At 36.4% G+C, this 14,076-nt stretch overlaps 1 protein-coding gene across 1 annotated transcript in view; it reads right to left on the bottom strand.

The window, feature by feature from the left end:
* LOC132860316 (lipoxygenase homology domain-containing protein 1-like) overlaps positions 1 to 14,076 on the bottom strand; it is a 40,396-nt gene that overhangs the window by 25,243 nt on the left and 1,077 nt on the right. Inside the window, exons 2-17 of the mRNA XM_060891479.1 lie at positions 11,934 to 12,048; positions 11,463 to 11,474; positions 10,008 to 10,088; positions 9,748 to 9,932; positions 8,972 to 9,070; positions 8,674 to 8,825; positions 5,841 to 5,964; positions 5,346 to 5,596; positions 4,996 to 5,131; positions 4,374 to 4,534; positions 4,141 to 4,227; positions 3,928 to 4,063; positions 2,884 to 3,038; positions 1,773 to 1,933; positions 437 to 513; positions 155 to 351 (exon numbers count right to left, since the gene is read on the bottom strand). Coding sequence (XP_060747462.1) covers positions 155 to 351; positions 437 to 513; positions 1,773 to 1,933; positions 2,884 to 3,038; positions 3,928 to 4,063; positions 4,141 to 4,227; positions 4,374 to 4,534; positions 4,996 to 5,131; positions 5,346 to 5,596; positions 5,841 to 5,964; positions 8,674 to 8,825; positions 8,972 to 9,070; positions 9,748 to 9,932; positions 10,008 to 10,088; positions 11,463 to 11,474; positions 11,934 to 12,048 — 2,129 coding nt within the window. The remainder of the gene's footprint in view (positions 1 to 154; positions 352 to 436; positions 514 to 1,772; positions 1,934 to 2,883; positions 3,039 to 3,927; positions 4,064 to 4,140; positions 4,228 to 4,373; positions 4,535 to 4,995; positions 5,132 to 5,345; positions 5,597 to 5,840; positions 5,965 to 8,673; positions 8,826 to 8,971; positions 9,071 to 9,747; positions 9,933 to 10,007; positions 10,089 to 11,462; positions 11,475 to 11,933; positions 12,049 to 14,076) is intronic.

Below are 14,076 nucleotides of genomic sequence, written 5' to 3'. Positions count from 1 at the left end.
CGAATTTCATTATTGATCTACTTGATATCTGTCAGCGCTCATCAGACACTTTATTAGCATCTGTACCTTTGCTCATACATTCAGTTTTCCCATCAGCTAATCATGTCGCAACAGTGCAATGCAATAAACTTAATGTGAAAATGTGAAAATTCACCTTGCCAAGGTCAGCGGTCTCCACAGTGAAGATGTCAGTCTGGCCAGTCTCAAAATAGTTATTGTGGCTAGTATCTGAGGCAACAAGCAGGATCTTATTGGTGTCGCCTTTCTCACCATAGAGTTTAACGAATACTTTTGAGTCCGAGCTTGCACCGCTAATGCTGCCTGTCTTTATGGCGATGTGGTAACTCACATCTTTAAAACACACATAGACATTTTTATTTGTTGATTTTGTCATTGGGGTAGATGATAAAGATGTGTGTGTGTCACATGAACTCACTGAACAAGCGTTGGCCATCTGCACTGGGCACCAGCTCGCGCACTATTTGTCCATCGTCCTCATTACGATCCAACCATCTAAGAGAGTAAGCAAGGTAGACATACAAACAAAATGTTGCATGTCACTATATGTGGTTGTATATATGTAGAGGGTTGGATGGGTCACTGAATTAATTTTCCATATACACATAGAGAGAGAGATTTCTTCTGTAGTGATATTAAGCATATATGTTTCCTTTTGTTTTTTTAAGGTTAAAATTACAGTGTGTTTGTGTCTGAGAGAGACAGAGAGTGACAGAGAGAGATAGAGGCAGAGAGAGTGTGAGTGTTTGTAACTCAACACTATCCTCTGGTCTAGCTAGTGTTTCCAACGCATCGTGTTTCCATCGTTTAGTCTCCATTAGTAACCAGGCACTGTTTCCTCATTTACATAAGGACTTAAACACCACTCTCACACCTATGCACTGCCTCTTACTTTTTTCTCTCTATCATACACATACACACATCTACTCACACACATATCACACAGATATTCATACGTTGGGAATTGTTTTGATTACAGAGCATACAGCAATGATTCTACAAGTCTCTGAAATTGCACTGGATATATGGAAACCATTCTTCCAAAAAATTATTATTTAAGTTTGGGTTGCAACGGCTGACAGCACAATATAAATGTCACTCCAAAATGTTCCATATTTAAGCTTGCAAAGGTTCAAGTTCAAATTTCAGCTCAGTTGGGTTTGAAGTGTGGCGACTGTGAAATCCATAGCATTATTTTCAAACTATAAAACCATTCAGTGTCCCCTCCTACCCTGTAGATGAAGGCATATGAGCATTCCCATCAGGAGAGAGGGTTAGGGTTAGGATCAAGATAATTTGTAAGAAGAACTTTATATTGATTTGCAGTGGCCCTTCCCTCTAAGGACAATAGTGGACACAAACTATGGCAGCTAAATGCTCTCACAGCATAAAAGACATCTGTGTATATTTATCAGAGCATGGTTAAGGAATACATTGATACTCAAAACTGGCAGACTCTAGCACCAATGAATGCAGTCTCCAATGCTAACTCTGTCTCTTCTTATAGGACAAAAATGTAATAATATTTAAGCAACTCTATTTCATTTTCATTTACTATACAAATGTAGTTAGAATGGTAATATTACTACTTAACCTTTGATTTTATAATACTACAAGACTTAATGAAGCCATGTTGTCCACCACATGCTTTATGCAGTCACAGGTCTAGACACACAGACACATTTTCATAGACACATTTCATAGACACATTTGTTTGGGACTATAATAAAAATGTGATAGGATAGTTGACCTGCCTGTTACAGGGAAACTCAACACTGTTAGACTCTGGTTGACCCTCCTCTCTGATCAGCACTTTATCCAGGAACCAACCACAACCTCCACCCCGGCCATCGTGACCAATCCTCACCCTCCTTAGGGTCCCAAGTGAAACAGCCTCTATCACAAACTCATCTGCCTGGGGCATAGAGAGTGGAGAAAAAGAAAGTTTTAGGGATGTAATGCATTTTTAACAATATAAGAAACATTTGGTATGTTTTAGTGTTTTCTTTGTAGTTGCTACATTCACGTCATTTAAACTGTTTTAAAAAGTGAAGAGAGACAAAAGCTTGCAATCACAATTGTGTGGATAAAATCTGGGTTGGAGATGTCACGCTTGCCTGTCTTCAAAACTTGAGAGCCCTGTATACTGGACCAAACTGTAACACTGACAAGTAAATTGCTTGCAAAGTTAACTGTCATAATTATCATAGGAAATTGACAGAAGTTATTTGGTGGTTAGCCTAGCTAGCTTAGCTTAGCTAAATAAGTTGCCAGTCACACTTATCTAGCTAAAATAGGAAAAATGGTTAATTGCACAGGTAATCACGAATAGTAAAAAATATCTACTTTCTCTTTGACAAAGTGATTCTAATAAATGTATGTATTTTTAAATAATAGTATTTTCTTAAAAAACACATGTACTGTAGTGACATTGTGCTTTCACAATTTTAAAGAGACTTTGATTTTGTTTACTTGCAACAACCAGCAGTAACATATGCAGTTATACATATAATGAAGTTTCAATCAGGACCAAGTGTGAAATGTTTGAAAAGTTGAATCTTTGACACAAAAAGAATGTTTTTAAAGCAAAGAAGCACAATTTGGACAATTTATATATAATAATATCAATAGATTTAATAATAAATCTAAATCTAAAAGCTATTGTGCAATCCACAAAATGCACCATTAACATCATTATAATCAGAATAATGTGTTGTGGGCAAATTCACCTTTTGGTTATGCATGCCATCTGCATGTTGCATATAAAAAGTAACAGACTAATTTGTAAATTTCCACTGCTTAAAATTTGTTGTGAGCTCATGTTGTGACTTTTATAAATAACTACTGAATATTAGAATAACTTACATTGCCCTTCTCAAACTTGTTGACATTGGTTTTGCTCATGAACATAAATCTTTCTCCCGTGTCCCCCAGGTCTCCAAACAAGCTCATATACACACTTGCGTCTGTCCCACTGCCAGTTACATTCCCCGTGCAGATAGTGACTCGATATTTCACCACTGAAAGATAATGATAACAAAATTATTTCACCACAAAGTAATGGTACAATAACACAGTTCATCAGAAGAAAAAAACAAAACAAACAAAAAACAAACAAACAAACAATATATATATATAGTAGTAGTAGTACCATATACAAGTAGTAAAGTGAATATTTAGCGTCTAAGCTTGTTGAGAATTAATCATTTCTTGCTGGGGGGTTTTCCCAGTAAAATGTCACAGGTAAGTTTAAATACACTGATAGTGTTAAAAAAAATCTAGGTAAGGTCACCATACCTGAGCTACTTTTGACAACTGTCCAATACTATACTTTCAGGTGCCTAGATTTTTCCCCATTAATTTCAAGTGCACACTTTACTGTCTGTTTGTCCTGTCTTTACTGTCTGTTTGTCCTGTCTGTTTTGTTACTATGTCACTCTTTTTACACCAGTTATATTTTGCCATGAAATCAAAGTGGCTTTCCCCATACCTCCTGGGTTTGATTCTCACCTCCCCCTTGTGTGTGGAGATTGCATGTTCCTCAGTGATTAAATCTGGGTTTTCCAGTTTCTCCCCAGTCCAAAGACATGCATTGTAGGCTGATTGGAGTGTCTAAATGGATGTGTGAGAGTGTGTGTGTGTGTGTGTACTTGTGCCCTGCAATAGACTGGCATCCTGTCCAGGATGTACCCTTCCTTGTGCTCCGTGTCTCCCGGGATAGACACCAGGTTCCCCACAACACAGTATTTTAAGTGATGTAGATAGATAGATAGATAGATAGATAGATAGATAGATAGATAGATAGATAGATAGATAGATAGATGGATGTCACCAAATTTGTGTGACCAAAGGTGAAAGCCTTATACAGTGATAGATTATACAGTCAGTTGTAGTTTGTGGTTCTCTTACATGGCAGAGGCTCTGGAACATGGGCTCCAGTAGCTGGCAGTTCTCTGATGATCTCCTGGTCATCCTCATTGATATCAAGCCAACGATTACAAGCAAAGTTATACTTCTCCCTCGACAAGGTGTTCATTAACGTAACCTGGATGCACAACCACACATTAAGGAGGGCACATATACAGCAAATAAATTCTTAGACCAAAGGATAGTCTTTCTCACTCTGCCTAGATGCCAGCCGGAGAACGGATGTCTCTTCTCATGCCAAATTCTCAACTTCCTTATCTTCCCAATCTCAGGCAACAAAATCTAGCACAGACCAGCAGGGGAAAATATTGTTAGAAGAAACATGCATGTAATACATAATATGTATATAACACAATAAATGCACATCTGAACTTTAGATGTAATATAATAAGAATAGTAGAACTAGTCATAATAGTCATTTTCAGTACCATGAACTTGTCACATTGGCCCTGCTCGAAGCTGTCTGATTTGCTCTCCAGCTTCATCTCATCACTTTTGCCCTTTTCCCCATAAACTTGTATAAATATCTGTGCATCTGTTCCAGCTCCTTTCGTATCCGAAGTAAAGATCCACAGTGACCATGGGTACTCTATGTATCAGACAAAATGTATGTTTATTTCCAGGTACTTTGATTTTAGTCGGTTAGTCAGAATTAACACCAATATGTCACATTCTTCTTGAACTAATATTGAGCCACTAAAAATATTGATTTAAAAAAACATGTCGATGTTCCCTAGTTTGTAGTGGATTTAGTGAAAAATGTTTCATATTTATATAATAAAACCTGAATATCTATGACAGAGGATCAAAACAAAGCCTACAATGAAAAAAAAATTATGAAAATTATGAAATTTTCTTATTGATCCAGAATAATCTACATAAAAGTAGCTGTTCTAAACCAACAATGATTCACGTGTTCAAGCAGAAATCTGACATCATTACAATGGGTTATATTGGTACAAAATACTTGGGCAAGTGTACGTTACTAAAAAAGAAACAGTGGGTGGATGATAAAGAGAAAAACATATGGCAAACAGACAAATCTCTCACTCTTCAGTTTGCGTTTTCGCAGTGACACCATTTCATACATCTCCCTCTCTACCAAACCATCTCCAACATCTTCATCCAACCAACGGCGACATGGGAAAACCTGCTCAATCCCTGTAAAAGGGCAATACACTGTCACCTGAGGAAAAAACAGAAAAAGTCAATAGAAATAGAATGGTTAGGAAAATATTAGCTTTTGTATCTTTTTTAAATTTTGGCAATTGAAACAATAGGCAATTGAAACAATATTTAAAAAGTGAGTTTTAATTACACAAAAATAGCACACTTTCTTTAAGACATGCTTACAAAAACACTAGAAACATATTTACACAGAGAAAGAAATGCATACACACCTTCTCACAGTACCAGCCACAACTGATTCCAGCATTGTCATGGCCAATCGTGACTCTGCTTAGTGGACTGATCAGATCCATTATTTCCACGTTAAAGATGTCAATCTGAGCACGCTCAAATGTTCCACCTTCCAAAAATATCTTCCCACTGTTTTTGATACCCTTCTGGCCGTACATAACCAGATGGATCTTTGAGTTCGTGCCCGCACCCCGAATATCTCCAGTCATCACCTGGACATTATACACCATCGCTACATACAAACAAACAAACACACATATATGGACATTACACATTGTTTTTTTTATTATGAATTATGAATAATTATGAACTTAAAATTTTGAATGGTCTCTTACTTGCTCAGTCTCTCTCACTCTTACCTCAATATCTCTCTCTCTCACTTTTCCATCATTTCTGCCACTCTCAGTATTTCTTAATAACTCTCTCTCTATCTCTCTCTCTCACACACACACACACACACACATTCACATACATACCCATTGGTTGTGTAGGTCCTATTGCCACGTCTCTCTGTATTTTTCCATCACCTTCAGCTATGTCAAACCAAGCATCAACAGGGAATTGATACACTTCTTTATTACCCAAATCATCTATGACCACCTGTAACACACACACACAGGCATACACATGCACAATATAATCGATAGATCATATAAATGATAAAAATCATATAAAGCCCATCTCTGGTACATGCCACACTCATACTGCACACCTCAGCAATTATTCTATAATTATATTCAAGTTTATTTGTGAGAAAATGTTATATAATTAAGCCATATCCCACCAGCCAGAGTGCTATTGTTATGAATATCAACATGGCTATCAATATTCAGTACAACAGCAGAATTATAAGTGATATTGCTTTTATATAGCAGTTTAATGAACAAAAAATGAATATAGACTATGTTTTGTTTATTTCTACGGAAGCGTATTGCATTCACTTGAGGAAAAAAATCTACTCTGTTTTTCTGAATTAACGAGTTAATTATCTCAGAATTATGAGATAATTTTTCATGAATAAAAAGTTTTTTTGCTCTGTTTTTCTGAATTAATGGCTTAATTATCTCAAAATTATGAGATCATTTTTCATAAAAAAAAAAAATTAATTGTTCTGTTTTTCTGAATTAATGAGATCGCTCAAAATCCTGCCAGGAGCTCTATTTTAGGTGGATTGCATGGAAGTAAACATGTCCCGCCTTTCAAGTTTAATCCGGTTTTATTTTACTTTGGGTTTGAGATACTGCTGTCTTTAAGTAATATAAATGGTATTGTTATTAGTGCGTCAACTTTGCGCAGACACCTCAAGACTTTGCACCTGTTCAGACGAAAAGAACATTCTGATCAGCTTGACGTTGCTGTGTTTCTATATCAGTTGAACCGATATGGTATGCTTCACGGTAGCCGTATCACCATTCGTGAAAACCCGTTGATTGCACCATTGATGCAGATCCCATATGGTTTGAGTTTATCATATGAATCATTCATTCATTCATTTTCTACCGCTTATCCGAACTACCTCGGGTCATGGGGAGCCTGTGCCTATCTCAGGCGTCATCGGGCATCAAGGCAGGATACACCCTGGACAGAGTGCCAACCCATCGCAGGGCACACACACACACACACATTCACTCACTACGGACAATTTTCCAGAGATGCCAATCAACCTACCATGCATGTCTTTGGACCGGGGGAGGAAACCGGAGTACCCGGAGGAAACCCCCGAGGCACGGGGAGAACATGCAAACTCCACACACACAAGGTGGAGGCGGGAATCGAACCCCGACCCTGTAGGTGTGAGGCGAACATGCTAACCACTAAGCCACCGTGCCTCCTCATATGAATCAACATGCCATAAAAAGTTCGGGGCTGGATTATGACACAAACGTCGCCGAAGACGATTCCGGCGTCTCAGTTGCACTCCATGGGATCCAGTATTTTCAACAATTGCCTGTCACCACATAGCCAGCCTGAATGCATTTCAGATGCATCATCTTATATCCGTGAAGCATACCATATCGGTTCAACTGCTCCTGGAGAAACACAGCAACGTCAAGCAGATCAGAATGTTCTTTTCGTCTGAACAGGCTCAAAGTCTTGAGGTGTCTGCGCAAAGTTAATTCAGAAAAACAGAACAATTAATTTTTTTTTTATGAAAAATTATCTCATAATTCTGAGATAATTAACTCATTAATTCATAAAAACAGAGTGAAAAAAATGTTTTTCGAAAAAAATTTATCTCATAATTTTGAGATAAGTCGTTAATTCAGAAAAACAGAGCAAAAAAACTTTTTATTCATGAAAAATTATCTCATAATTCTGAGATAATTAACTCGTTAATTCAGAAAAACAGAGTAGATTTTTTCCTCAAGTGAATGCAATACGCTTCCGTACAATACGCTTCCGTATATTTCTGCTTCATCACTGAAAATATTTCCCAAAGAAGCTATAGCTAGATAGAGGGTTTCTTGTTGTCATGCCAACACACAACTAACACATGGCCTGCAGAAATTGTAGTAACCATTTTTATGTTAAACATTTATTACTGGAATTATAACATTAACAGTGACAAAGAAGAGTGACAAAACATAGTAAATGTCAACACTCTTGAATATTATATACCCTTGTCATATCAAATGAATGGACCTGAACTAGCTGTTGTGTACAGTAATAGAATAAATTCAGTGGAATGTGTAGATATTCAAGTGAATAAATTCAAGTTCATGAAGTTATGACATCAGTAGCACCAATGTGCTTAGTTGCAGCACCAGAAAATGGTCTTATATTACCAATAAATGTCACACATACATTTACTGCAAAAGTATTTGCTTTTTATTAGTAAAAAAATACTTGTTTTTTTCAATAATTACTTTCAGTAAAGCCACACAATAGTGATCAATACATTCTGTCTAATTCAGGGGGAAAATTACCTCTAAATGAATAGGACAATAAGAGAGTACATTGCTGTGTGACATAGTTAAACCATGTTTAATCGTACTTTAATCAACTAATTCAAGGTAATCTAGAACGCAATACAATTTGATTTATTGTGTGTGTGTGTGTAAGGAGCTTCTCTCCCTGGCCATATCATGTTATAGTCTCTTGTGTAAACTCTTAAGAAAGGGGCTCACTAATCTTTTCAAAACTGCATGAATTAAAAATCACTCAGTATGAATTACAGACAGACAAAAGAGCTGGAAAAATTAAGTATTAAGTATCTGAGTGTGTGTGTGTGTGTGTGTGTGTGTGTGTGTGTGTGTGTGTGTGTGTGTGTGTGTGTGTGTGTGTGTGTGTGTGTGCACCTGTGTATACCTTATCACAGCCCCAGCCTGCAGAGGAGCCCTTGTTGTTGTGTCCAATGGTGATTTTTGTCAGCCTTCCAAGGTTTGGATTCTCAATGGTGAATTTATCCTCATTGCCTCTCTCAAAAGTATCCTTCCCCTCACTTACAAGCTTCCTCTCCCCTACACATAAAAGCACAATTTAAAAGTCAACATTTAAAAAAATACATATATGTAACCATATTACCCATACGTATGTGATGATTCACACACACACACACACACACACACACACACACACACACACACACACACACACACACACACACCAGTATCTCCATGCTCTCCAAAGATGGTCAGATAAACATCTGCATCTGTTCCGCTTCCTTTGACATCCAACGTAAACACGCTGACAATGTACTTGTTCTCTACGAGTCAGGAACACAAATGTACACACACAAACACACACACACAATTAATGCTGTGTATTTGAGCATTTCACTCTACCCCATGTATCACCTAAATGTGTAACAATTCAAGTCGGTATACTTAGTAGTTTACATATGAAGAATCGGCCACTAGAAAGAAGAAAGGCATAAGAAACTAACAAAAACTAACAAGGGAGAACTATACAGTTAATATAATACATATTTATAAGTACTGGAGAGGGAAAGGCCAATGTGGAGGTTATAAAGCTGGCAAATACAGATTTATGGAATCCCAGTTGAGACATCATGCATTTACAGTCGCATTTACAGTATTTGGCCCACATAAATTTACATAACTGCTTTGTGCTCGCCATCCCCTCATATAGACAGAGCACAGTATGAGTAGTTGAACTCATGTGTGTGTTTGTGTGTGTGCTTGTCTATGCGTGTTGTGTGTGTGTTTGTGTGTGTGGGGGAGTGGGGGGGGGGTGTTTGTGCGCACCCGTCATATTTTTATTTCATAAAAGGATCTTCTTGGAGAAGTATAAGTTAACAAAACTATATTATTGTATGATACAAATTGAAAACAAGAACATTAGAATAGTAGTAATTGCTTTTGCACTCAGATTTCAGGACCAGAATGGTGCTAAACCATTAACTGTATCTAACAATCTTACGTTTAGGAATGTTCATAGGATTAAGGCTGCCCAGAAGATATCTCACTGTTAGTCCATCACCCACATCCCGGGCCAGCCAACGGCTACAGGCAAAGAAAAGGCGAAGGTGTGGCCTGTTCATGTCCAGCAATGTGACTCGATCCAGATACCACCTGGCATTCATTCCTGTGTTGTCATGCTCAATCCTAAAAGATAACAAATGCACAATTTTACACAATGTGCTATACAAAGTGTGTCTGTGTATGTGTGTCTGTGAGTACCTGAGTTTTTTTAATGGCCCAACATTGTGTGTCTTTATCCGGAACACATCAGTTTTGTTCTTTTCGAAAGCCACCCTGCTCCTACAGAGCAAATTGAGGAATGAATAAAATTGATTAAAAAAAATAAAAAAGAAAAGAAAGAAAGAAGATAGAGACCACTTGCATTTAGTTTTTGCAAAACAATCTTTCTTTCTTAAAAATAAAATTTGTGACTTAGCCCTTGGCGTTACAAATATGTCTGTAATCTCTGACCAAATTAATGAAATATTTCAGTGCCTTTCAACCTAATCTTTATTACCACATCTGTAGCATCTGGTGATTATTGTGTACAAGAAATCCTATTGGTGCAACACTTTAAAATGAATATATAACACATATTTGTGAAAATAAAATCCATACAAATAAAATCCACACAATAAAACTATTGCTATGCTATTACTAGGAAAGAGGAAAATGTTAAATGAACGAATGAATGAATTAATCTATAAAAACAAGAATTTCGACATGTTTACAAAAAATGTGTTTGAATTAAACAGGACATTTTCCGTGCTGTTCTCAGTAGTATCAGTATTCTTGTCTGTGGTAATCACCAATACATTGCAGATGCAGAATATTAGCTTGAAAAACACTTTTATCAAGTCACACACATCACAACACCCAAACAATTATAGGTAAAATTTCTAACAGCGTTCCCCACACACATAATTAAATCCATATTCATTACTATAATCACAATATACATTCAACACTGGCAGTCCTCAATTAGCAAACTTTGGAAATGATGCAATTTAGGCAGTTAAAGAAATTCTGCTAAATTTCATCTTAATTCCAAAATGTTGCATTCTGACCATCAGATTCATGCCAATCAAAGTTCAAAAAGATGTACATTATACTTTTTACCTAAAGTCTCATTTTTTACCTAAAGTATTTTTATTAGTCATTATGCAACATGAAACTTACATCTGAGCAAGGAAATACTCTTAGATTAATCAATATTTGCTTAATTTCCAGACTTATTGATTAATGCATGGAGCATTTCAAGAGTCTGGTTAAGGCATGCACATCAATTCTATACACGCAGAAAAAGTGCATGTAGAAAATCAATCACACATGCAGAATTATTGTTTTTTTTTAACTGGAAGTAGATTAATATAACCGTCCTATCCCATTGGCTGTGAATAAGATTAGGATGTCATTTGATCTACTTCTCTTCCTTGTTAGTGATGACTAGACATTGTAAAGCTGTACAGAAAATGTTTCTTAGTTTGCTATGTGTGTGTGTGTGTGTGTGTGTGTGTGTGTGTGTGTGTATGTGTGTGTGTGTGAATGGGATGGGAGGTCATAAAAAAAGCAAAAAAAGCATAAAAAAAGAATGCTCTCATATACAAATACAATAATAAAAACACAATGATCTGCCACACAAGTTATTGAGTGGCCTTTTTAATAAGGCAATACCTCCTTTCAGTGCTGAGAAAACAGAAAGAAAGGCAAAATGACACAATTAATCACCACTCCCTTGTTCGTCTTTACATTACCAACATATCCAAACATGCCTAATTTTTAAACAAAACTAAATTCTATTTTAATTTATACATTTGCCTGGAATGGGAACAGGAGGCTTTCCAGTTCAGCTTTTGGTGACACCTAAAACACTAAAGCAATCTTTTAAACATACATTCCCCCCCCCCCCCCCCCCCAAAAAAAAAAAAAAAAAAAAAAAAAAAAAGGAAGGAAAAAAAAACAAAACGCTAAATCTATGTAAAAAACCTTGTAATATCAAGGCATTTCATATGTTATTTAAATTTCTGATGTCTTACTCTGGCTTATTCTCTATTGAAATATTATAGAATAGAATCATATTTTAAAACATTAACAGTTAATTCATGGATGATCTCTTCCAAATCTTGAATAGGCTGGTGAACTCACTTGCTGGCAAGGAGAACCTTTGGTGTAACACCATACTCTCCATACAAGGTGACAAAAACATTAGCATCTGTGCCTGCTGCTTTCACATCACCTGTTACTGTCACCACCTCATACACTATAAAAGAGAAAAACATAAAGATCGAATTTAGTTTGCCTTTGAATAAATATTAAATGGTATTCCAACACCAAATGATAATGAACACTGTCAGCTTATCATGTGTCCTTACCTGACCTGCTGTAATTACCCAGTTTTACTACTGTGTCTCTACCCCATTAAGAAGTGATTTTAAATGAGATGGAAACCTGATTGTCACACATCAGCTAGAATACAGCACTAACATCTTTAACACTTTATAGAATTTATCTAATGATTTCTGATCATACCTGAGATATTAAAATTTGACATTTTTCATAATTTATTATATTTAATAATTTAATAATTTAATATGGTTTTTTTGTTGTTGTTTTTTTTGCTGAATTTTCAGCATTGCCCTGCGATGGGTTGGCACTCCGTCCAGGGTGTATCCTGCCTTGATGCCCAATGACGCCTGAGATAGGCACAGGCTCCCCGTGACCCGAGGTAGTTCGGATAAGCGGTAGAAGATGAATGAATGAATGAATGAATGAATTTTCAGCATTTTATCCTCCTAGACATTCCTTTATAATCAAAGAGTTTTTCCACATATACAGCTAAGCCCGTCAACATAAGCCCATGTCAGAAACCCAGTCTGCACAGAGTTGTAGAAAGTTGTATGTAAATTTCAGTATCACATTGAGGTGATGTTGAAATACAATTACCCTAAACAGTGTTTGCACTACTGGATATAATCCAGAGAGCAACAAGAACACATTACCTCTAGCCCTTCAGTGTTAATCTGTAAGGGCAAAATAGGTGAAAGTTAAAGGCTGTGACTTAACCAAGGCAGTGAGGCAAAAGAACGATTCAGACACCTTTGTGTTATGGCTCTCCTTCTTGGACACCACTAAGGGTTGTAGCTTTGCCAAGTACGAGTGTTTAGAACAAGGTCTGTGAGGCCTAAAACCAAAACTATATATAGGCAGAGCAGTTCATCATATACTAGTAAATTTTACTCTAGAGATACTGGCTGAATATATTACAAGGACAGAGATGAACAAATGAAGATGTCTTAATGAACTGCCTTAAGCAACCATTATAACAATTTTATTAAAAAACAAATTAATTTTTTTTGTACAAATTTCACCACTCACCTTAACCACTGTTACTCGTTTATGGTTAGTACAAATCCAATGTTAATGCCATCATAAAATTTTTTAACCATTTAACTATTAACTATTATAATAATAATTACTGTAATAATTAATAATGTAATAACGTGTTTGTAACATTATACAATAGTGGTTTATTATATTAGCAATAGAGTTTACACTCATTCCAAATGGCAATATAAAATGTTTTCATAATCAAGGCTCTGTTTTTTACTTATGATATTGTCTCCTGGAAGGTGTCAATAATTGCCATGCCTGACCAATTTACTCTTAGAAATGTATGAACCTGAGAAGGTTGCATGAAAAGACCATTGTCTCTGCCATGATTGGCAAATAAGGAAAAAGAGTTTGCCAGTCAGAGCAGGTTCCTGAGAACTAGCTGGCAGACTTGTTTTTTTAATTAAGTTTGTGGACACCTTAGTTCAAACACACAACTGTATAGAATTGTATAGTCTCTTTGAATTTTGAATTGCTGTACCATTGCTGTTACAACTCGACAATGCCCCTTCTGCCAAAAGGGAGGTTTATAAAAACATAGTTTGCCAAGATTGATGTGAAGGAACTCACATGGCCTGCACAGGCTCTGACCTCAACCACACTGATCACTTTTGTAATGAATTAAAACCACAGCTGCTCCCCAAACCTTGTACATCAGTGCCATACTTGATGAACGCTTTGTCCATGAATGAGCAAATCTCAACAGACACGCTCCAATATCTAGGGAAAAGCCTTCCCAGAAGACTTCCCAATTCTGGACTACATTTGACATATGCATACAGTATACATGGTCAGGTGTCTACAAACCTTTGGCCACATAATGTATAAGAGTTCATTACAAGTTATCTTATCTAAAGTTTCTTGTTATTATTATCTTAAAAATGGTGCAGCAATGAAA

This window comes from Tachysurus vachellii, chromosome 17, assembly GCF_030014155.1.
Source record: "Tachysurus vachellii isolate PV-2020 chromosome 17, HZAU_Pvac_v1, whole genome shotgun sequence".
In the NCBI taxonomy this organism is placed as follows: Eukaryota; Metazoa; Chordata; class Actinopteri; order Siluriformes; family Bagridae; genus Tachysurus; species Tachysurus vachellii.
The sequence above is the reverse complement of the archived record's forward strand: the minus strand, read 5'-3'. Positions and strand labels throughout refer to the sequence as shown.